The sequence below is a fragment of the Polistes fuscatus genome, unplaced genomic scaffold, assembly GCF_010416935.1.
Source record: "Polistes fuscatus isolate 324 unplaced genomic scaffold, CU_Pfus_HIC Scaffold3, whole genome shotgun sequence".
NCBI classification, from domain to species: domain Eukaryota; kingdom Metazoa; phylum Arthropoda; class Insecta; order Hymenoptera; family Vespidae; genus Polistes; species Polistes fuscatus.
The window spans coordinates 9,154,652-9,178,842 of NW_025113107.1; the positions used below are offsets into that span (position 1 = coordinate 9,154,652).

General features: G+C 28.8%; 3 protein-coding genes across 5 annotated transcripts in view; 1 reads left to right on the forward strand and 2 right to left on the reverse strand.

Moving 5' to 3' along the window:
* Positions 1 to 3,382: 3,382 nt before the first annotated feature.
* On the reverse strand, positions 3,383 to 18,874 carry LOC122519119 (COMM domain-containing protein 4). Its single transcript, XM_043638375.1, has 8 exons — positions 18,767 to 18,874; positions 5,753 to 5,798; positions 5,610 to 5,681; positions 5,453 to 5,518; positions 4,496 to 4,535; positions 4,122 to 4,322; positions 3,819 to 3,965; positions 3,383 to 3,703 (listed from the first exon to the last, which is right to left on the reverse strand). Exons 2-8 carry the CDS (start codon positions 5,753 to 5,755, stop codon positions 3,666 to 3,668), a joined length of 567 nt encoding a protein of 188 aa, XP_043494310.1. The 5' UTR covers positions 5,756 to 5,798; positions 18,767 to 18,874; the 3' UTR covers positions 3,383 to 3,665.
* LOC122519114 lies at positions 14,471 to 18,298 on the forward strand. The gene is made up of 5 exons (XM_043638367.1): positions 14,471 to 14,742; positions 16,667 to 16,819; positions 16,915 to 17,042; positions 17,130 to 17,496; positions 17,581 to 18,298. The coding sequence occupies exons 2-5, from the start codon at positions 16,669 to 16,671 to the stop codon at positions 17,952 to 17,954; spliced, it is 1,020 nt and encodes a 339-aa protein (XP_043494302.1). The 5' UTR covers positions 14,471 to 14,742; positions 16,667 to 16,668; the 3' UTR covers positions 17,955 to 18,298.
* Positions 18,875 to 20,961: 2,087 nt separating the features above from the next.
* LOC122519112 (tachykinins) overlaps positions 20,962 to 24,191 on the reverse strand; it is a 44,249-nt gene continuing 41,019 nt past the window's right edge. For 2 of the 3 annotated variants that reach the window (XM_043638359.1, XM_043638360.1), the window contains 2 exons: positions 23,745 to 23,984; positions 20,962 to 21,402 (listed from right to left, as the gene is read on the reverse strand). In XM_043638359.1, the coding sequence (XP_043494294.1) occupies positions 21,392 to 21,402; positions 23,745 to 23,984 (251 nt within the window). In that variant the 3' untranslated portion in view covers positions 20,962 to 21,391. The remainder of the gene's footprint in view (positions 21,403 to 23,744; positions 23,985 to 24,191) is intronic. The other variant, XM_043638362.1, reaches the window with a different exon arrangement.

Here is a 24,191-nt window from a genome sequence, read left to right on the forward strand (position 1 = left end):
AAAAAAAAAAATCGAAAAATCCTACCATATGAACAATGGGCACGCATAAATTCTATCCTTATGCTAGATTAAAATTATTTTTCCAGATCGAAGGTTAAATGAAATGAGATTTATTCACTTTTTCGATGAGAACGAAAGTATTTTTATGAAGCACATGCACCGAATATTTATAATCGACTGTAATGAAGGCAGTAGCGAGGATACAACTTTAAACACGATGATTTAAAAAAAATAAAATAAAATAAAATAGATGAGAAATAAAAAAAATAATCACAAAAAGGAGAGCGTAGAGATTAAATACGAGAGCAACTATCACACAAATAATAATATTAATAATAATAATTATAATAATAATAATAATAATAATAATAATAATAATAAAAATAAAAAGTTATGCGAATCTGTACGAAAGTTAGTTTACGACGAGATTTAGGATACACTTCACTTTACGTACTAAATAGTAAGAACATTTTCTTAAGATGAAAATAACATTTCTTAGATGGAACCATCAAGCTAAGCTACTTAACGATGATTGAAAAAGAAATAGAAATGACAAGAAACAAATAGATCTTTGATACGAGAAGGAGGGAAGACAAAAATCAACAAAATGAGAAAACTGACGGCATAAAAAGAAAGAGAAGGAGTAGTAGCTTCTTTGATACAAAATTTTCTTCTTATCGACTTAGCGTATTCTATGTTTGTAAAAAAAAAAAAAAAAAAAAAAAAAATAAGAAAAATGTAAAAGCGGTACTTTTTTAGACGACCAATGAACAAAAATTCAATCACTATTTGCGTCGAGTCAAACGCACACATTTTTTCTACGATTTGAATGGAACGAAATGAAGGAACAAAAAAATAAGAAAAAAACCGCCGCTTCGCCATGTCGATTGTACATATCATCCATCTGCAAGGACCATGTATTTCACATTTTTCTCGAGAATCTTTGGCAATATTTCTAGAAGGTATTGATCAGAAAAAGAAAAAGAAAAGAAAAAAGAAAAAGGACATTAATCATAAATCACTTTATTGAAAATCTTTCTATCATCATCTTTAGTCGTCCTTTTCAAAGACCATGTCATTTTAAATAGTAAAATGAACGAAAGAGATAAATGAACATAATATTATTCTTCTAGATATCTCACAAAACCGACTTATGTAAGTTTCATTCATAACCGAGATAGAAAAAAAAAACACTTTAATCTATAAAACAACCACAACAACATTTTTATCAACGAATTTCTCTGTGTAATAAGGGCGAGCACTTATATATATGTGTATGTGTTTGTATGAATATGTCTCTCTGTGTACTCGTTGAAGGATTCTTTTTCGAATTATGTTAATTAATCGAAAATTTGTGTAAAAACACAATTTAATAGAGAGATTTGTTGATACTCTCCAAAGAATCCCTTTCAACGAATGTAAATGACTATTATAACGTGCTAACGTCCGTTTTTCTTTCAGTGTTAGAAAACAAAAGATAGCAAAGTTTTGTAAAAGCGACTTTACTTCCCTTGTGTGTGTTGCGAATCGTGTCGCTGCTTCTTTCAAGAACCATTATATCATCTCATTTTTCTTATCGATTATTTTCTATATCGTTTTAAATTATTATAAATAAAATAAAAAGAAAAGTAAATTTTCTATCTTTTGATAAACGCACGATTTTTGCGCATTAAAAGTAAAGAGAAAAGAAATGATGATAATAAATAGAAGGGAAAAAGGTTTAACGCGAAATATAAAATTGCAGCGATGCGATCATCAAATTCTAATCTTCTAAATCCAACAAAAGGATAGAGAAAGAAAGGAAGAAATAAAGAGAAAGAGAGAAAACGTGCTTTTGGTAGCGCGACTCTCCTAGAATTATTTTTTTACCACGTTTAGCGTGTCGTCAGTGTCAGCGATCATAAATTTTTACTCGTCTCCTTCTTAGATATCCGACTAGAGAAAACTTAGGTACAACGGTAGAGACACATTGTCCAAAAAAGGATGGCTCCGAACTCCATATTATCAAATCTGATATATATGATATGATCTTCCGAAAGAACTTCTTCAAAATGACGAAAAGAAAAACAAAACAAATAAGTAAAAAACGACAGAAAAAGAGGGTGCTTCATACGCATACGATCTTAACAAACAAAAAATATGAATAATGTGTTACATAAAGTTTGCAAAAGATAAAGTCCGTTCTAATCGGCCAAGTCCTCTAATCACATAATAGATCCTAGACTTGAAAAAGTATAACGTCGAGAAAAGGACCGTTCTGGGCCCTCCGAGTATCGCGTTTTTTAAGAGCGAAGGTATAACCGCGAAAGAGTGCTGTTAAATAACAAACAAAATATACATATATACATACATACATACATACATAAATACATTCATACGTCGTTCGCGAGCAACCCATTTCAAATACTGTAAATAGTTAATGATTGAATCGAATGGATGAAGAGAGAGAGAGAGAGAGAGAAAAATTTAAAGAAAGAGAGAGAGAAAGAGAGAGAGATAGAGAAAGCAAATGTGTACGAATAATTGTATAAAGACTGATTAGACTAGCTTTGGTATTTATTCAAATTTACAATTAACACTATCGCTTGCGCGCTCAGAATACTCATGGAGCACACGATGCCAAAGGTATTCCTTCTACGAATTTCTTTAAAATATCCTTCGTTTTGCTAGGAGCATCGTTGTCCATTGTACGAATCGATAATCGATCATCCACTTGCTTTTCTTGATATTCTTAACTTGGAAAAAAAATCATGAAAATTGAGAAAATCTATTTACGAATATCAAAACTAATAATATCGCACGCTGATAATATCTGTTCGTAATATGTCGAATGTTTGGGCCTATATACAAATATATATGTATAGATATTTTTTATACAATCTTCAGTTGCATCGTTGTTCACGCCATCTATCTCTTTCGACTGATACGTAATTACTGTAATTATTACTTTTTTTTATTTTTTCTTCATTTTATTTTTCTTTTTTTCTTCTTATTATTATCGTTATATATATTTGCACTGCAACGTCTCTAACGAATCGAACGAAATTCAATGAAATGAGAACGAAGGCTGATGCAACAAAGCAATTCGATGATATACGATGATAAAATACGTTTAGGAATTCTTAACTAGTCCGCTAGTTGATTCCCTCGTGATTTAACGCTGAAATCGCTGATAAGATCTCTAACGTGCTCCGATCATTCCAATCGTACTAAGGACGGCAATGAGTATGTATAAGAATTGTTGTGTGAAGGTGAGAAAAAAAGAGAGAGAAAAAGAAAGAAAGAGAGAGAGAGAGAAAGAACGAGAGTAAGTGTGTGAGAGAGAGAGAGAGAGAGAGGAACGACAAGTGAAAGCGGAGGAAATAATAACGAAGAAACGAGATAAGCGCAGTTATAACGGCGACATTATTATTGTCACAATGTATGAATATTATTCAAGTGCATCGTATAAACCATTAAACTAAATGTAAACTTTGTATATTCATTTACAAAGAGAATAAAGATAAATTATTCGACGGATCGCCGAGGACTCTTTAAATTAGTTAACATCTCAATTGTGTGTATCATGAAGAAAATCGTTTATCATTTTAACGATCCCTCGTTGAAAATTGCAATTATCGTTTAACATTCTCGATTGCATATATCACAAAAATGTCAAATTTTGTTCAAAGATTTTCCATCAATGTACGAGCCCTTTTAAGTTCTGAAATAATAATTCTTTTGAATGTCAAGTATTATTATTAAGTTGATTAAAATAAGTTAATAATAATACGATTTTATTTTTGATTGGTTAATAATTCTTATCGTATGTAATTTACCCGTAAGTAAAACCTGTACATCGTCCTTGGAAATATTAATCGTAGATTCCTCCTCATTTCCCTCCAATTTCTTAACTTTCAAGCTGACCGTTGAAAACGGCGAAGAACTGTCGCAGGAAACAACTTTGATCGACGATAAATGGCTCACTACGAATAAGTTATCCAATTTTAATCTTATTATTAAATATTTCTATTTAAATTATATTCACTTTTTTTTTTATCGAGTAATAATGTCAATGATGCGAAATTATTATTTAGTATTGTGTTTAATTTATTATTAAAACAATGAGAAAATAATCTTGCCTCTCAAGGACTGAGATGAAAGAGTAGCTATAAGTTGAGGACAACAATCTGTATGAATTCTTGCGACAGCCGTACTGTGTTCCCTTGGAAGACCCAATTGTTGCAATTCGCTACTCAAATCAGCTGCAGACACCCCGTAACGTGCCGACGATGTGAAGATCAATTCCAAAGCTGCGATCATAGCTTTTGCATCGCTCAAATCTTCGCAGAAAAAGCACTTTGTTCGTTTCTCTCTGTAATGATCACTTCTTTTTTCCAACGTTAAACAATTTACTTATTTTTTTTTATTCGGTAATAAATATGGTATTTTTTTTCTTCTTTTTTAATATAATGCTTAATATTTCTTATTATTAAAAAATAAAGCCTAAACTTACCGAGCTTTGCATCCTGCGTGATTTTTTTTACTTTCTCTTCCTGCAATTAAAGAAAATAAAATAAATATATATGTATTTAATGTAATTATCTTATTAAAACATGTGATTAAAACCACGCGGAATTGTAATAAGTTATCAGTCGAAATGTTTTGACAATTTCCAATAATAATTCAATAAATAGAATGCATATAAGAATAAAAGTACGTGATTATGTAAAGGAAACAATAATTTCTGACTATAATGACGATAAATCATTGAAGGACATGTCATATCAAATGGTCGCATATTATTGTCCGCTTAGAAAAACTTCAAAATGACATTTTGGAATACAAAAGATTAGTTACATGGGTTATACAATAGTAAAAATAACAATAACAATCACAACGAAAATTTATCCAAACCATCAAGTAAAAAACGATATAAATTAAAAAAAGGTAACGGCAATCCAACAAACAAACACAGTTGTATTTTTTGCTATAAAGAAAATCTGAAAAATTATAATAGAACATTGCACTGGACATCAAAAATAGGGTGACAATATTTAATAATGATTGTTTCAACAAACTATTTTTTTTTCTCCTACTTTCAATAAAATACATGGATACGTAAAAATATGAATAAAAAACCATTACAAATAAATATTTTCTTACATATACATTCTTGCATGGATTCTATTTCGCTGTTTTATTTTTTTTTTTATTATTCTTGAATTTTTTCATTAGCAATTATTTGTAATATCGCGAGAAGACTTATTTTTCTAAATATTAAAAAATAACGAAAAAATAAATTTTCAGCACAATAAGAGAAAAAATAGTGACATCTTTTAAATATATTAAATATTATAACGTGTAACATTTTAGATAAACATGGAATGTAAATGACATTTAATCAAATGCAGCATGGCAAGGGAAAGTGTTAATAAAAAAAAAAATAATGTTTTCGCTATATTTTACTTACATCCAATTCTCCTTCCGTCAATGACTTCATAACGATTTGTCCTAAAGTTTTCATTTTAATTGATGTCTGCATAACAAGATTCAATATCATGTTATTAAAAAGAAATATATATAAAAAAAAGTTAAGTAATGTTCTGTTTAAATAATTCAATACAAACCATTCGCGAGAGCGTATTAATTTCTGCTAAAAGCCAATCGGGACAATCCCCGTCGCCCAAAAATCGAAATTTCTGCAAATTCATAATTATTACAAACAATGAACTTATCCATTTCGTAAAATAATATTTAAAAGAGATCTTACCATTTTGATTTATTTTATTCAAACAATCTCGTATGTTTATTGACGACTGAAACAAATTAAAATAATAATTTTTACAATGAAAAATTTTTTTATATTTTCTCAGAATAGTTTAAAATATCTGACAATTTTCCGAAATTAGTTATTTCATGAACAATCGCAACAATTTTATTCGATTTTTTTCTTATTAATTATGAACACAAATAAAAAAGTATATTTTACAAACATTTTCCAAATTAATCTTCTTTTCAATTTAATATATGACGATTTCTAACAACGCTTGTATATTTTTCTATAATTAATTAACGTTAAATATTTTTCAAAACATTCGAAAATTATTCCAGAATAACTTATTTCTAGACATTATGAAAACATGTATTACATCTTTCAACATGATTGAGCACCTACACGCGTAGTAAAATCATTGATCCGGTTCTAAAAAGAATTGTTTTCGAAAATGTCTGCCTTTGAACTTTTCTAATCTTAATACTATTAATTTTTGCAAAAACTAAATATCTCTTACAATTAGTCAACAAACGTTAAGATGGGACAATTTCAAAATTTGTTCAAAAAATAAAAGACTTGACGTAAAAGCATCGTGAAAGATAGTGAGAACATCAACGAACGATTTAGAAAATTTCTTGACGTCTGTATTAAATGTAAAGATGATAGTTTTTAATGTGTATCGTAAAATATAGTTATTAATTCGACTGTTAAATATAAATAAATATAAATATTACTAATTTATTATTAATTTATTATTATTATTATTATTATTATTATTATTATTATTATTATTATTATTATTATTATTATTATTAAAATTCGTGTAGTTTTTTAGTTATACTTTATATTATCCCACATGTGTGTATTTATATTATGTGAATGTGTGATCTATTGTACTTTATTTAGAATTACATGAGAAAATTATTCAGTTTTTATCGTTCCTGTCAAACGTCTCGTACAAAAGGTAAATCCATTTCAATAATTCTACAGCAAATGAATAAAGGATACATATAACTCGTTTGAACATTCGAATTAAACGAACCACATCGTTATATTTAAAATTCCTAAACATTCGTGCTCTACGAGGTACATTTTATTTATGTTAATACGAATGATCTTTGAACTTTTCACAAAATAATATTTTTTTTACGCGTTATGGAGGAAGGATATGAAAAATAAAATAAAAAAAAATAAAAACAAATTACAAAGAAAAAAGACCCTGTCGAGAAATATCAAAAACTCGGTGTTTAAAACGTCGGGAAAAATAATCGACGATATCTCAGGGAAATGGTAACGAGCTCTACGCCGTAGCACTTTGTGCTGAACTTATCTTTTCAATCGTATTACTTATAAAAAAAAAAAAAGAAAAAAAAGAAATAAATAAAAAAACATAAAAATAGAAAAAGAAAGTTAAAATAAAAAAGAAAGAAAAAGACAACAAGCTGAGTACAAATGAAGAAACAAAAGAATTATTTGCAATTTTTTATATTAAAAATTGCTACCTTTATGTAGAGTTTTATCGTTCATTCTCTTATTTCCAGTTTTATTTTTCTAATTGTTAATGCTCTTTTAAATAGTCGTCTCGTTTCAAAACAGCAGGTCTTATTATAATTACGACGGTTGATCCGTAACTGCAGGTTCACGCGTAAAAGAAATGCTATTTCGATAATCAAAATTTCTCTGCTCTCAGACGTGAAGTCACCGATGATATCCCTAGAGTAAAGAGAAATGGCAAACAGTTTATAGATACGTAATATAGATATATAAGGTGTCTCGGTAAAGCTTTAGAAATTGTTTTTCTTCTCGTTTTTAATCATTACCTAAGATACTTTATTTTATATACACAAACAAAATAATATCATTTAAGATATACAGCTATCTAAATGATGAGTCAACCAAACCCTTGCATATATATTGATACTACTTCTCTTATTTAAAAACAAAAAAGAATAATATATTATTTTATTAGAATTATTTTGAATTAGAAATTTAAAAAATAAAGGAAAGGAAAGTTAATCTATAAATATTATAATAAGAAATTCTTATTAACAAGATTCCTCGATCTAATTAATTTCTTAAATTTAACAAAACATATATATCCAATGAAATTGAATTCGTGCAACAACGTGATTTCTTTTACGATAATCGCATTACAGTGAATTTTTCTTTTACATTCAATAATTATTTTCTTTTTCTTCTTCTTCTTCTTCTTTTTTGAAGAAACGAAACGCGACATGTTATAACAGAGACAGAAAAATATCACCGATCACCCTGTATAGAAACGCATATTACCCTTACAACAAAACTAAATATACAAGATTCGATTGTCGACCGTGTAACGCAGGACGGTTGTTTGTACTTGCTGGCCAGAAGATTGACGTGGGCTTCGCAACGTAGAAAGGCAAGAATTCCCAATGCAATTCGCTGAATCTTCGAACCGCGACGTAGTAAATGATTTCACGATGCGAGGTAAAAAGAAGAGAAAAGGAAGTAGCATAAATACACTTGAAATAATACCGCTCTTGGCATTCTCTTCGAGGAACCCAAGGTGTTCTAGTCATTGTCGCGTTAAATGTTAAAAGTAGAGGTAGAAGTAAAAGTAGAAGAAGAAGAAGTAGAAGAAGAAGAAAAAGAAGAAGAAGAAGAAGCAAAGAAAAAAGAAGAAAAAATAAAAAGATAGGAAAACATTGAGAGGAAAACAAAACTTGAAGAGCAACAGGTACGAAGAAGAAAAAAAAACAGAAAGGAAGAACAAAAGAGATAGAGAGAGAGAGAGAGGGAGAAAGAAAAAAGAGGGGATGGGTTAGTTTGGTCTGACTGAAACCTGACTCGTTTCACTTAAGCGGCTGATCGAGCGTGACGAAGTCATTCCACTTAAAACGCGTCCGACTTATCGCCAATGTGTATCACTTATCTTGCACGATGTTCTTTACTTTATCGACAAGAACATACGTCGTATTAGTGTATAATCCCGAGAAACGCCCCGATGACGTTGTTTATCGGTCTACTTCTTATGTTAGAAGTTTATTTAGATAGTACTGGACGAATGAAAAAAACAAGTACTATGTTATATATATACAGTGTGTCTTTTTACTCCTCTCCCCTTTTTACCGATTCGAATTTCATTTCTATACGAATACCTTTTTTCTCACACCTATCCAATATTATTAAATAACTCGCGCGTCTTTTTACCGCCTCTTTGGAGTCAACAGCATACGGATTTTTGTTTTCCTAAATCGGTTACTAATCCATTTTACTATTCGTACTCACGTTGCTTGACTTTGGTGATCTGACGGGAAGTAATAATCTAACGTGACGTTTATGTTATACAGTAATGGATAATCCGTTCCAGGATTATTGTCGCTAATTAAAATCATCATTATTAAAAACGCAATTCAATAATGTTTTCCCGCGCGTGATTAAGTACGATCGGAAAATTTAAGTTTTTTTTTTTAAATTGAACAGAAATTCACTTAATCAAGAATCGTTAACCAAGAGAGATTTATTTTCTTACAGCGATTCGTCGTTTAATCAAGTACGTCCTTATCTGACAAATCGTTCTTAACCCTTTCGGTACGGACACCGACCATAGTCGGTGGCCGCGTGAACACCTACGCTTACGCTTAAAATTGTTAATATGTTAATTTCTGAATACTCAAAATATACTCATTTTTATGTTTTTCATATAAAATGACGAAAAAGTTGTTACATAACTCTCAAAAAAGTATCCACGCAAGAGAATTCGAAAATGCCATTGAAAGACGTAAGACGCTACTCCCGCGGAACGGAGTGCCGTAGCGAAAGGGTTAATCAAGGCACTGACTTTATTCGGAAATCGTCACACTTTCGTAGATTTAAATTCTAACGTGAAATCGAGCCTGCTTTCATCGAAGATTTATTTTAATCGCGACTTTAAAAAAAAGAAAAAGTGAAGAAATAATATTTGAAGATAAAAAAAAAACTTCAAAAGAAAAAGGATAATCTTTAAACAATATTGTTCACTCTATTATCGCGTGGAAATCATTGAAAAACACCTATGCCAGCTAACTTGTTTACGCTTCGCCTCTTAACCACGAGTGCACAGTGCAATTCTCGCTACGTGTTACTACGAAAGAACAATGTTTACATATCTAATATTAGAATGGGAGGGGAAGGGTGTGTGTGTGAGAGAGAGAGAGAGAGAGAGAGAAAGATTGTAAGAAAGGTCTCGGGGTTAGACTTTTCATCGTGTAATTTGACAAAGTCGTCGCATTTAATCGGTTTAAAGAAATTGGAAAATGATCGTTTTCAGGTATGGGAAAAGTTGTGGTCGCTGTGATAATATTATTACTAGTTATGGTGACAACCAAAGGACTGGAGGTTAGTAAAATAAAAAAAAAAGTATATATAATATTATCTCGCAAGGAGAAAAAAAATAAATAAAATAACAACGGGTCCTTTGTACTTTTTTTCCTTTTTTTTTTTTTTTCTTCAGATAAAATATCTCCGTAGAATACCTTTCAACGATGTAGAAAAACAATCCTGGGTTAACGAGAAAACTGGTCAAGCCCTTTGGGAGGATATTCATCCTAACTTGATAGAACGAAGTTCATCCCGTGAGGATGAGAACAGACAAGATCGTAAAAGCTTCGATTTGGAAAGACCTTCGGAAGTCGGGACTAGGTAAAGTCAAAGTGATCCGAAATTAGTGTCCATGCGTATGCGTTCATAATTAAAAATGTGAAATATCTATCGCGAATGAAAAATAATATCACAATGTTAGGAATAATATAACGTAGAATCATTTCTAGAATAAAAGTATTTGATTTCAGGCAAAACGATTTAACGAAGAAAAATTCAGACAAGATTAAATCGATCCTACGAAAACCGAAATGTTCGAATTTGAGAATATTATTCAATCTTTCGTCATCGAACGAGTGTAACAAATCAATCCGAAAATGTAATTCTCGAAAGTATCGTAGGCAAATCGAAAAATGGTCAATTCCTCAACCGTTCTACGTCGATGAACCAAAATGGATTGAAATGGAGCTTGACTATGAAGAAAACATACCATACGATATACATAACGAAAAGAATACCTATTTCGTAACGCGTGGGAAAAGGCCGTCCATGCCAAAGAGCGAAGAGCAATCTTCTGTATTACTACAAAATCCGTATTACTACAAAGAAAAGGAAAATAATGATAAGAAGTTTCTTGAAAAAGCAGAGGAGTTCACTGAAGACAAGAACAATAGGATTAAAAAAAACGATTTAAAGAGAAAAGAAGAGAGAAGGAAAGCGTTGAAACTGGGCACTCGTCAGTTGGAAGATTTGGTACGTAATTTAGAAAAAACGGAAGAACCGTTTGTTCTAACTCGAGGAAAAAAATTATACGGTCGGAATCGCCAATTGTCTTTAAATACGAATTTCAAAAAGGAAACTTTGGAAAATGGATCTATCGAAAAAATTAAAAAACGTTCGACAATCGACGTACCCACGTATATTACGATGATTAATACAAACGCAAGTTCGTTGTTAAAAGAAACGAATAATGTGACATTATCCAAAAAACAACAACTCCGTTTACGAACGAGAAAAAATTCTTGCGAAGATATTGACTGTTTTATCGATCATTCTGAAAAGAAGATTCGTTTGATAGAAGACGATGGAAGGGCAGTTCTTGATTCTGATTACGTCAAACGAAGGGATAAACATTCGGACATTTACGACATACTCGAGGTACCCTTCTTCATTTCCAGAGGTAAAAAGACATTTAAGTATAAAAATCAACAGGAATCCATAAGTACACCAATTAATAATAGCGAATCGTTGGATTCTATCGAGGCTGCTAAACAAATTTTTCAACGATTGTTTAATTCTGGAGTATGCATTATTGATTTATGCAAAGATTTAATCAAATTTATCATAGAAAACGATACAAATATGATTGAAAGAAATCGTAGAAGTAACCTTGAAGATTTGTTCAAAAAACATAATTTGTTTTACGTCATTAGGGGTAAGAAAATGTATTTAAGTAATTCTTAAAAAAAAAATCAGCTCAAATCCGACGTAAATCTAAATGGCAATGAATTTTTAGCGAAAGATCATTTGTCTTATAATATTAAAAACCTTGATAAACGATACGCGCTCGCTAATAAAATTTTATTTTGAATAACAAAATGTTTCACCTTGCTATATTTCTTCATTTTGATTACAATTCCAACCAATCTGAATCCTGTAGTAATAAATTATACAAAGTTGTGTTACGAAGAGATTGTAAAAATGAGAATAAATAAGTAATGTTAAGAAATAATAATAATAGGACTTCATTAACCATATGCGTATTATATAATATGTGTGATTCAATTATTGGCACAACAGAGAAATAATTATTTCTTTTTCTTACACACGCACACACAACACACACTCGCACTCTCTCCCTCTTTCTCTCTTTCACTCTTTTTTTTTGTACTCTTTACTTTTTTATCAAGCACATTTACATTTATGCGCATATACTTCCCTTCCATTAATACGAGTCGCATTGAATTTTAACATCTGAAGAATGTCACAAAGAAGCATTCGCATGTACAAAATCAATTGAGCAGAATTAATCTCGTCCTCTGTCATTCTTGTTCAGCGCACCGTGATTATTAATTCTTCTAACATACGTTTAAATTCAGTAATCAAAATAATCTTGTCGTTTCTTTCGTTTTATGTTTTCTTTTTTTTTATTATCATTATTTCATAGATATATGAATATAACACATGATGAGATACAAGCGTTACTTTCCTTTAAAAAGCTATAAGCAAACTACTTATTATTAATAATAATAATAATATTAATAATAATAATTTATTATTATACATTTGTTAAGTATATATTAATTTTCTAAATTTGTTCATTAAATAGGAATTGTGTAAAATGCTATATAAAAATATCAGTTGGTTGCACAGCTTTAATCGCGTATCATTGCACGAACAAATTACACGAACGAGTCTCTAGGAATAAACGGCTATTATCACACTTTGCATAATACAAAAATATATTATATATATTTTATAATCGCGTTTTTCTAATTTACTCATAAATTTGTTCTAGACTGGTATTAGCTTATTAAAAATACGAAATGAAGGTATAACAGATTTTGTCATCAGAAGGCCAAGACATTGACTATATTTTATAAAGAAATTTAACTCGCGGACTTAACTCGACTAAAATTTACGACCGACACGAACGCGGTGATCTTTCAATGCGAAAGAAATAATATTTCTAAGCATCATATCACCATATGCTACCCTCTCTCTCTCTCTCTCTCTCTCTCTCTCATTTTTTTTACAATTAATTGCCAAGTCCTTTAGAGATATTATGAAAGAAAATCGCAAAAAGTGATCTCGCATTATTCGTTTATTATTAAGAATAACAGCTTCGAAAATAATATTATTAATAATAATAATAGAAATAATAATAATAATGATGATAGTATTAATAATAAGATAATTTCAATATTCCAAGTTCTTTTTTATAATTTCATATTTATCTTTTTTTATAGATGCATTAAAATTATTATTAAAATATGCGTTGTATTAAAAAGTTTTGGACAATGAAACGAGATCGATCAAAAATATTGGTGAATGTTTTCTCCTACTAGCAAAAAAAAAAAAATGAGAAAGTTTAAAAAAAAATAAAAAAATAAAGTAAAATTGTAGTATTCATAAATATTTCATGCACCAGTTACGCGAGAACATTCAACGCGTCTTTGAATTTCGAAGTAAAATCGTAAAATCCTGCCGAACCATATAAATTTTGCAACAAGTTCGATCCTATAGTCGAATCCTGCCAATGTATGAATAGTCGATTCGATAGTCGATTCAATTGTCGATTTGATTATCGATTCTATATCGTAGGTGTATAAACCTCGATAAATAAAATAATTCAAAGTGAAGAAAAGCAAAATTTTATATAAAAAAAAAAAAACAAGCATCTATGGTAGACTCTCATATAACGCATAACACGTGTTGTACGAATTCACATTATTATCGTATTATACAAAAATATTACTGGTATAACCCGTCCTTTTTTTCTCCTTGAGATAATTCTTCTTAATAACGTAATGGTCGAAGAAAAAACAATTATGAGAAATAAAAAATTAATAGCGACGAAGAAAATTTAATACTCACTTAAAGCTAATTTAATTTTGAAACGTAGATAATACCTGCATTTGGATCATGTAAAAAACAAAATGATTTCCATTTTTCCCACCCTTTTCTTCTTCCTCTTATCATCAGTGAATATGACGTTAATCCTAAAAGTATAAAGGAAGAAAAGAAAACAAGAAACAAGTATTAAGAAACAAAGGGAGAAAGAGAGAAAGAAAGAGAGAGAGAGAGAGAAAGAGAGAAATAATATAAAAACAATTCATCGAAACAATTCACAAATACGAATGGTAAGTGTCAAAGTTATTCATAAAAAAAAAAAGAAGAAAAAAAAAGAAAAATAAAAATAAAAATAACAAAAATAAATCCGGCGATAGAAAAAAAAAAACGTAAAAGCAAGAACGATAGAATCTAATGAATTGACAGGAATGTATGAAATTAGAATGAAAGGAGTAAGAAAGGTGGGAGGTTAAATACGTGATCAAGCTAACGAAACTAAAAGGGACGATTTTGCGCAATCGAGTTTCCGGTAGCATATAAGAAGAACGCCGCGCATCACCAGTTGCCATTAGACACCTTATAGCACACCGGTGTGCTATAGCTTTTACTAATAAAACTAGTCGGAAAAACAATTTTTTCTTTTTCTTCGCGCATCACGCCTTAATATCGTATTTTCACGCTATTTATGCGCCGAAGTTTTTAATTAAATTAAATAAATATACAAATATATAAATATCTGTATCTGTATCTATATACGTATATTTATATTAGTGCACAAGGTGGAATTAAAAGGACATCAAAGTGTATCTACTTCGCGCGAAATATTCGTAAAAAATTGAACGGAATTAAATTAAGTAAGTGGTAATTTTATATTTTTGTTATTATTATTATTTTCTTGTAATTTATTACGACACGTGTGATCGGTCTTTTTGTAAGTAAAATTATTCAATATTTCGTAACGTTATTAAAATACTGAACTTAAATGCGATTTTTAATTTTCTTTTTATTTATTCGTATTTTTATGAAGATTCTCTCTTATGAACAAATTTATTTTTTTATTAAATCAAAATGAATAAATAAAATTAAGTTAAATTAACGTAAGAATGTTACTTTTACACGTTCTAATGATACCATCATCGTTTAACTTTAAAAAACAACTATAAACGACTTATAAAAACGAACGTGAAATTTCGTTACGGCTTTTAAAAGCATGTGCTGACGAAATTTTAGCACGAATCTTCTTCTCAAAGCAAAAATGAACAATGAGGTTTTTATTCTTTTGCCTTTTCTCTCTCATCCTCCTCGACATCGATCGATTAATGCACTTTATAAAAATGTTCTATAACGCGACAACAACAACAAGAAAAAAGCGAATTATCAAAAAATCTTGTATCCTCGTATGAAACGTGTGACAAGTAAAAGAACATATGGAGAATGAAGAAAAAATTATGTGAATAGCGATGAACAATCGATTATATTTTTTCACCGAAATATCTTTTATTATAAATTCGAATAAAAAATTGTTGGAAAATCTTTTATATCGAATAAAATTTATATCAAATAAACTTTTTTTTCTTAAAGAAATTATTTATTAAACGCTAAATCGCTCTGGAGATATGTTTATATATATATATATATATATATATATATATATGCTATATATATATATAGCATGTATATAAATGTATATGTATATTTTTTTGATCGAATCGCTTGATTAAATATTCACAAGTAATAACCAAGAATGAGTTTTCGTTATAAATAAAAGTTTGCATTTGTGAGTAGGTTTTATTTGAATTCGGTTAATGAAAAATTCAAAATAGGTCAAAACGTGATATACTACGTGGTTATCTTAAAAATATTCAGAGATAATTACAAATTAAAATAAATAAACGAAACTATCATTATTCGCTAAATAAAAGGGAAGAAGGGAGGAAAGAGAAAGAGAGAAAAAAGAAAAAAACAGAAAGGAAAAATATATTTCCATTTAAAAAAGGAAACAGTTTAAATAATTAAATCAATTCCCAACGAAATGATAATGAACAAATTAAAAATGAGAACAATATAAAATAAGAAAAAAAGCATTAAAGTTGGATAAGCAAAAAATAAAAAAGAAATATTACACATATTATATGAACATAGTAACCGATATATGTGAGCTTAAATCTTGCAAATCCTTTTTATTACTTTTTTCTTTGAAATTTTATTTGCTAATTTAACTTAAAGAAACAATCTGCTAATTGAATATGAAATACGAGAAACAATCGTATTTGCGAGAAAAACCGCCTAAAAAAATTACAAAAGTCGGGTATTATTTTTTGAAGTTTTCATTTTACGTAATAAGCAAGTTGGAATTAAGAATTAAAAAGAAATTGCTCTTCGCCCTCGATTAAACGTCAGATTGGTAACGAAATTTTGGCACGGGAAATCACTTCAGCCCTCTCATTGAAGTCTCTCAGAACAACAGTAACGCGTCTGCGCACGTTTAATACGTTCCCTACGCGCGTACACATTCATTTGTTTTAATATTTATTACTTTTTAATAATTACATATTATTATTATTTTAAAAATTTTAAACGTTTATAAAAGAAATAAAAAACAATTGTCTCATATTCGAATCAAGGAAATTATCAATTAGTAGATTTCGTATTATTTATTTAGATAAATACACGTGTGTTTAACTAAACAAATGTATGACGTATTTAAAATCAAATTGTAATTTCAATTTAAATTGATTCAAATATATAATGCAATAATTATATTTTTCTTTATTCTAGAAATGTGGCTGTTACTTTTGATTATTATGGCTGACGCAATTATTGGAACTCCGAATGTCGAAAACACGGATTTAATACAACAAACATTAGAAGATTTTAACAAGGATATTAATTCCGCAGAATTATTACATATGAGTTTTAATAATGAAAAAGGTAATTGAAATATGTAATGCAAGGTGTCCAAACTGAGTAAGAAATTCATTTTATTCATTTGTCAATTGTTCAATAAAGATATTGCAATTTTCTAGATAATGATATTCAAAAGGGTATAAATAAACGATTTGTGGAAGGATCGAAAAGTAACTTTTGGTATGTTTTGAAAAACAGTGAAATCCAACCCACCATCTCATTACTTTACTTACCAACAAATAAACGAGTAAGATTTAATTTATTTTTTATATCACATTGTAAAAAACAAACAATAAATTCTCTTTGATATTAACATATTTATAATTTTGAACAGAGCTTAAAATTTAATGAACCAGAAGAAATTAAAAATCCATTCTTCAGCCGATGTGATGGCAAACGAGTTAGTCATTTCAGATCATCGAAGAATGAAAGACCCATTCGCATGCCATTTAACAGCTGGGGTGGCAAAAGAGGACGTTTGGATGATCCAGCTAATTTTTTAACGATGAAGGGTAGCAAATCATTTTCTGACAAGGATTTTCAGCAAAGCTTTTATGAGTACGTCAAAAGACTGCCCAACTTTGGTAGAAGAACACCATTCTATAGTTGGGGAGGCAAGCGAAGTATAAATTCAGAATTTGATTTAAACAAGAATGTCGATAATACTTCTGAAGAAAAAAGTGAATTTTATTTACCGAACGGTATATATATCTTCTATTATATATATTTATTTAATTGTATTTTTAATGTCAGATATATCATCTAATAATTTTCTAATGTTACAGAAGATACAACGGAAGATACAATCTTAGATGAAATAGAAGATGAGAAACGTGCTGCGCTAATGAAAACTAGTAGATCACGAATTGGTTTTAACAGTTGGGGAGGAAAGAGAAACAACGATAAGGAGTTTCATTTACCCGTAACTAACGAATCGATAAATTCCGAAGATATCATTGACAGAAACATTAACCCGACTGATCAACTACAAATTCTAGAAAAGAAAGCTATTAACGAATACTCCAGAAGATTCCACTTTCATCCTTGGGGTGGTAAAAGAAGCACAAATGCAGAAGACGTAATCATTCCTAATAATTATGGTCTATATGATAATGATCCGGCAAAAGAACGAAAAGTCTTCTTTCCATGGAATGGATAAACTGATGTAGAATATCATTGAAATCAATTATTAACTTCTACAAAGACATTGATACAATCTTTAAACTAATTCCTAGTAAAAATAAAAAGAACTACCTTTGCAGTTTCATAAAAAGTATTTATTTTGAATTACGGTTTACTACATACTTATTCTTAAGCGATCAATCAAGTAATTAACCTTTTTAATGTTTTCTCTAATATCTGATATTCATAGATCTAATCTATAACTTTCTCTAAATTATAATGTTCTAACAATTATATTAAATAAAGAATACATGAACCTTCTATATGTGGCCTATATATAAATGTTATAATGGTTTAAAGGAATACATGCTTACAAATGTTCCCAAATGTGTTTTTATCCAAATGACAAACAGACATCATCAATATATCCTTTAAATAAATATAAATTAAAATGTGTGTGTGTGTGAATTAAACAATTTTACTTTGTATCTTTTAATTATACATTTCTCTACTTCTTAAGCAGTCTTACAATGACATTTACACAAAGTACATAACCTATAATTATGAATTGTCATATCACTTAACCTTAAACAAGAAGTTTGAAATCTTACATGCTACATTAAAATTACAAAAACATATTAATGATGTATCCATCATTGATCAAGATAAAAATAAATGCTACCATAACTGGTAAATCTAAAGTTTCATTAAAAAAAGTCTCTAACTAATAAATTGTTTCCTTTCTTTAGAATTCGATATGTGTATATAATAGTATAATTATTATGTTTAAATATTTATTATATTAATTAATGAATATTAAAAATAAATATAAACGAAGATAACACTTACTAATTTTATAAGGTTAATCAAAACAGGTGGAAAATACACTACACTATCAAACAGTCTTATTCTGTTTCTCTGAAGTTTGTAACACTGTGCTATATTCCTCTGTGAACAATTGCATAGACGACAGGAAATATTCAACCAATAGCGTGACAAGACCAAACTTATATACATTTCTGATTGGCTATGTAGCTATGTATAACCAATCAAAAGTGTCTTATTCTACAAGACTTTCTGGGTAAATCCTACCAAATTTAAATCAAATAGTATTATGAAGTTTGTACAAAGAATAGGATTATAAACGAAAAAATAGGATCAATTTTCAAGTATATTTAGTAAGTTTTAAGATTTTTATAATAAGGAGACAATATATTTAATTAATAAAACATCAACGCAATAAAAATATGGGATGGATATAATGAATTATATATTTATTGATATGTTTTTCATTTAATTGTACGTAGACATATATTTATATAGTACATCGATATGTGTACATTCATAATAATCATTTTACTAATCATCATATATATATATAATTATTTTCTGTGTTATAATATATACACTTTTATAATTTTTTCATCGTAGCACTCAATCTGTCGATTGTTTTATCCAAAATACAATATATCCTATACAACATATTTTGTCTGTGAAATTTTTTTTACTCCTTGTAACTAACAATTAATTTCAAAATGACGAATTACGTTTTAGCATTTGTCAGAGAAAAATAAAGTTCAATTAACATTGAGTAGTATGTAGAATGTATGATAACTAGTATATTTGTTTTAAATTTAAATATTGTGGCTTCAATTATTTTGCAACTTTTGTTACATAACTGTGGACGTCATTAATATATTTAATAATTAATAATAAAAGTATAGATAGAAAGTATTGCAAAATGTTATAAAACACGTTTCAAGATATATTGAAAGAAAATTCATTTAATATAAAAAAATTTCAATGAAAATTCTGCTACAGTTTGACTATGAGAGCATGAAAAAAATAAAAATAAAATATGTTTAAATGTTTAGCATTAATTTATTTGTCTACCATACTTTAGTCACCGAGCATATGATAGTGGTGCATCTTATTGTTAGGAAATACTTTCTTTGAATTACATCATTTGTAATTATAGAATATTGTAGGACATATTTCAACCATCTCTCTAATAGAATCCATTCGTATTAATTTAATAACAGATTTTCTTTTTTAATCTAATGTTAGTCATTGTCGAGTGAACATTTGTTTTCATATTTGTGCCTTAATCATAAAGTGTATAGGACTATATTAGATTATTTTTAGGACTAGGTTTAAGAAGTAAATTACGAAGCAAACTTGTTCCTCTTCCACCAGCCTAAGAAATCCTTTGATTGAGCTCACTAGAAGCATTCACCAAAAACATCCCACTCTGAAGAAGAAGTAGAAATATTTTTTTCTTCTTTTTTTTAAGAAAGGTACAGAGGAGAAAGACATTGGTACATTTCAGGTACATCAGCTGCATAAGAAATGTAAATTAGTATCACACTTATTCCATTTCATCTCGTCCCCCTATAAGTTTGATATTTCTGGTAATAATTTCTCTCAACGTAGACTCGTATTTACTATTCTATTAAATTATACAGTTCAAATTAATTTTTGTAGGGGAAATATATAAATAAGATAACGTATAAGATAAATACTTGCGAATGATGGTTTACATTTAAGAATAAAAATTAGACATACAGACATTGTGCAAGCTTTAATATTGCATATGACTAAAGTATGGTTTCAGATAGAAATAAAAGTATCACTTTTGCGAGGTACATAAATATAGATGTAAATATATCTACCTTATAACATTCAGAGAAAAATATAGTTCCTATCTATCGTTATATATGTTCTGTCCGTGTATGTACGTATACATGTATATGTATGTGTATATATTTATTTTTTTGTTTGTTACCATTTTTATCCTTATATTTACGTCATCGTTATGCATTTTTTAAGAGTTTGGGACATCTAATTGCTTCGCTATAGTAATCTTACTATACGTCTAGGAACGAGAAATAAAGTAACTGTCTTTCCTTTTCTTTTGAACTTTTTCATACACTCTCTCTTTTTCTCTCTCTCTCTCTCTCTTTTTCTTTAACTTTGTCATACTTTCTCTCTCTCATTCACTCTCAAATAATTGATAATCGCACAATTTAATGATAATACTGACATAGGCTTTTTTTTATATATATAATCTTTCTTCAAAAGACTTTTACACGGAACAGTTATAATATTTTTTTATTTTAGTATTTGTATTTGGTTTACGCGTAAACGCGAATCAAATGAAGAAGTGGTTCTCTTTTTTGTTTGAATTTATCTTTTAGTAGTGATTTTTGTTATTTTTTTTGTTTTTATTTTTTTTTTTGGCGTACGAATTATCATCTATATATATCATATATGTTATATTGACTAGATATTACAGTACTACGGTAATCAAATGAAATTTGAACTCTACCATAATTACATAGAAATGAAATCAATGGATTACACTTCACGCTCAGCTCACCCTGTCCGTAATTCGCCGTTTTATCGAATAGATTGGTTTAACTTAAAGAAGACAGCCTGTAACGACTGTAAGTAAGGTTGTTATGATTGGTGCCATTACTGTACATCTGTAACAGAAAATAACAATTCTTATTAATAATCGTGCCGTCAATGAATTACAACAATTATTCGCAACATTTAACAAAAATGCATCTACGTAGATTTTAGATTTGTTCATTTACATAGAATTCGAAACCAGGATCGTATTTCATGGAGAATGTAGGAAGCGGAAAGTTAACTATGAAATTCGACTAATGAGACTGGTAAGACTTAAATTACAGTTCGAAGTACTTGTTGAAAAGTTACATGCATAATTTCTCAACTGTAACGAGTAATAATTAACGAGTTAAATGACAGATCAATTTTTGCACAAGACTCTGACAGTGAAATGAATTTTTTTTTATGTAATTCATATTATTATAAAATATTATATAGGATACTTAATATATATAAGTTTAATAATATGTTTTATGTATTTATTTTATCGGGTAGTTAAATCGGTTAATCCTGCGATACTGAGAACGCGTTTCTTTTATCTTACGTAATATATATATCTATTTGATAAAAATGTATAAAAATAAATAATAAAAAGCAAATAAATATATATTTTAATGTGTCTGAAAAATTATAAAGGTCTTTGACGATTTTACAAAATATTATACAAACATATGCTAAAAATAAATATAAAATTGTTACGTATAGTAAACATTTAACCGGTTCACTTGTTCTATTCACTATATTTAAAAATGCATTATGACATGCACGTATAATAAAAATACGATTACAAATAAAATTATATTTTCTTTACATCATTTAATGATCGATAATAATATGGATAATTTTAGAAATATTGTTAATTACTAAAATTATGCAGTTTTTCTAATTCAGGCATTTCCGGGCCACCAACAACTCTTTCCACAACGTTATTAGTAAATTCGATGGGAACCCCCGTAGCATTAAAACGCGTTAAGAGAATATAACATAAATTATCGAATTTTAAAAGTTTCCTTCGTTGATGGTTTATTATCAGGATACGATACCTTACGTAAATGAAACAATGAGGATTAGAGAGACTTCAAACAATACTAGCTTAAAGTATGTACCAACTCAAGTACATACATGCAAGGCATACACGATGATGATGAAACAGATACACACTCAGACTCAGGACAAATAGATAGAAATACATACATATATCAACGAAGAAGAAACTTTTAAAGTAGTCCTTGCGTTATTATTGTTTCGTCGTCGGTATTCAGATAATATGCAGTTTTGTTGAAAATGTCACGTGGTTAATACACAGTCCCCCCGAGTTTTCATTATGAACTAGGAAAACAAATACTTCCGTGCTCGCGAATGAAACTCACAGTTTTACATACATAAGTCGTTAATTTTCAAATACTTTCCAAATTTAAACATCTTCAATTATATTCATTTGTTCTTTTAAAAAGACCTCACGTTAAATAAATACTTTGATCAAGGAATAAAAATAATACAAGATTTTTTAAATGAATGGTTTTTTTTAAACAGAAAAATAGAAAATACGAAAGAAATCTCATGAATGTTTTTTTTTTTTTCATGGTTTGTAGCAAGCTGTAAATATTGGACATTTTTGTTATTTCAATAAAAATTGAGATATAACTGATATTTAGAAATAAAAACTTGTTTATACTATATATATACACATTACGATGATATAGTCGTATTTAAGTTTTATTTCAAATGGTTTTTTAATCTGGTAGAATCAAATAATGTGCTACCGATCGTAGAAGATATTACAAAACTTTATCGTCTCTAAATAAAATCAATCTCAACGAGAAATCATCCATTTGTTACGATACGAGTATGAAATAAAACGAAACGAGTAAAGAACAAAAATGAAATATCTGTTAAAAATACGAATACATATGCGGGTCGAGCAATTTCAAACCAAATATTTGAATATCGATGTAAAATGAAAATTTTATTTACAATTTCTGATATCAAGGGAAAAAACGTAAAAAAATTCTATTTTCAATATTAATTAAATAAAATTCTATTGAATAACTCCAAAGATTAATAAAAAAAAAAAGATTATGAAATCTGAGGAAATAATATGCATATAATACATGCCAATAGAGGAAAAATATTAATCGTTCAAAGACTACAGAATGAAATTAATTAAATGCCAATAGAGAGATTGACAATGGCCCTTTTGTTGAGATGATCGTAATAATTATTATATATATTTTTGTTTTTTATGGAAATAATAGATTCGAGTAAGACAGGAAAGAAACGTGAATGAACGTGATTCGTAAACTATCTGTTTTTTTTTTTTTAATAATAATTATTAAATTATTTATTTATGGATAATTATTGATGAATATTTATGCATTTTTGTTGTTCTGTGGTTCGGGAACTTGGAAATTACCTAATGCCACCGTTGGGCCCGTCTTCATGTCGATCCTTTTGATGTTATCAAAGATGTTATTATTGAGATTGCCATTGTCCTCGTACGGAGACGTCACCCATTTTTTTCCTCTCACCCCTACGAACTTTCCCCGAATCTCCCATCGTGGATTTTTCTTACCGCGAATTCCGAAATATCGGTAGGGAGATCGCTTTTCAAATTGGTACAACGATACTCCATTTCTTCTATCGTTTGTGTCGCCTGCTCGAATAAATATTTCAGGAATGGGCCATAGTCATCTAATTCATATTATTCATTTATTTTTTATTTTTATTTTTTAATATATTTGTCTCTTTTTTCCTTAGTTTCACGATGGAAAAATTCTAATCTCTCACTTTTGATCTTTGCCCGTCTTTATTTTCTCTACGTCTCACCGATGATTTTTTTTCACCGATGAATTAATAAAAA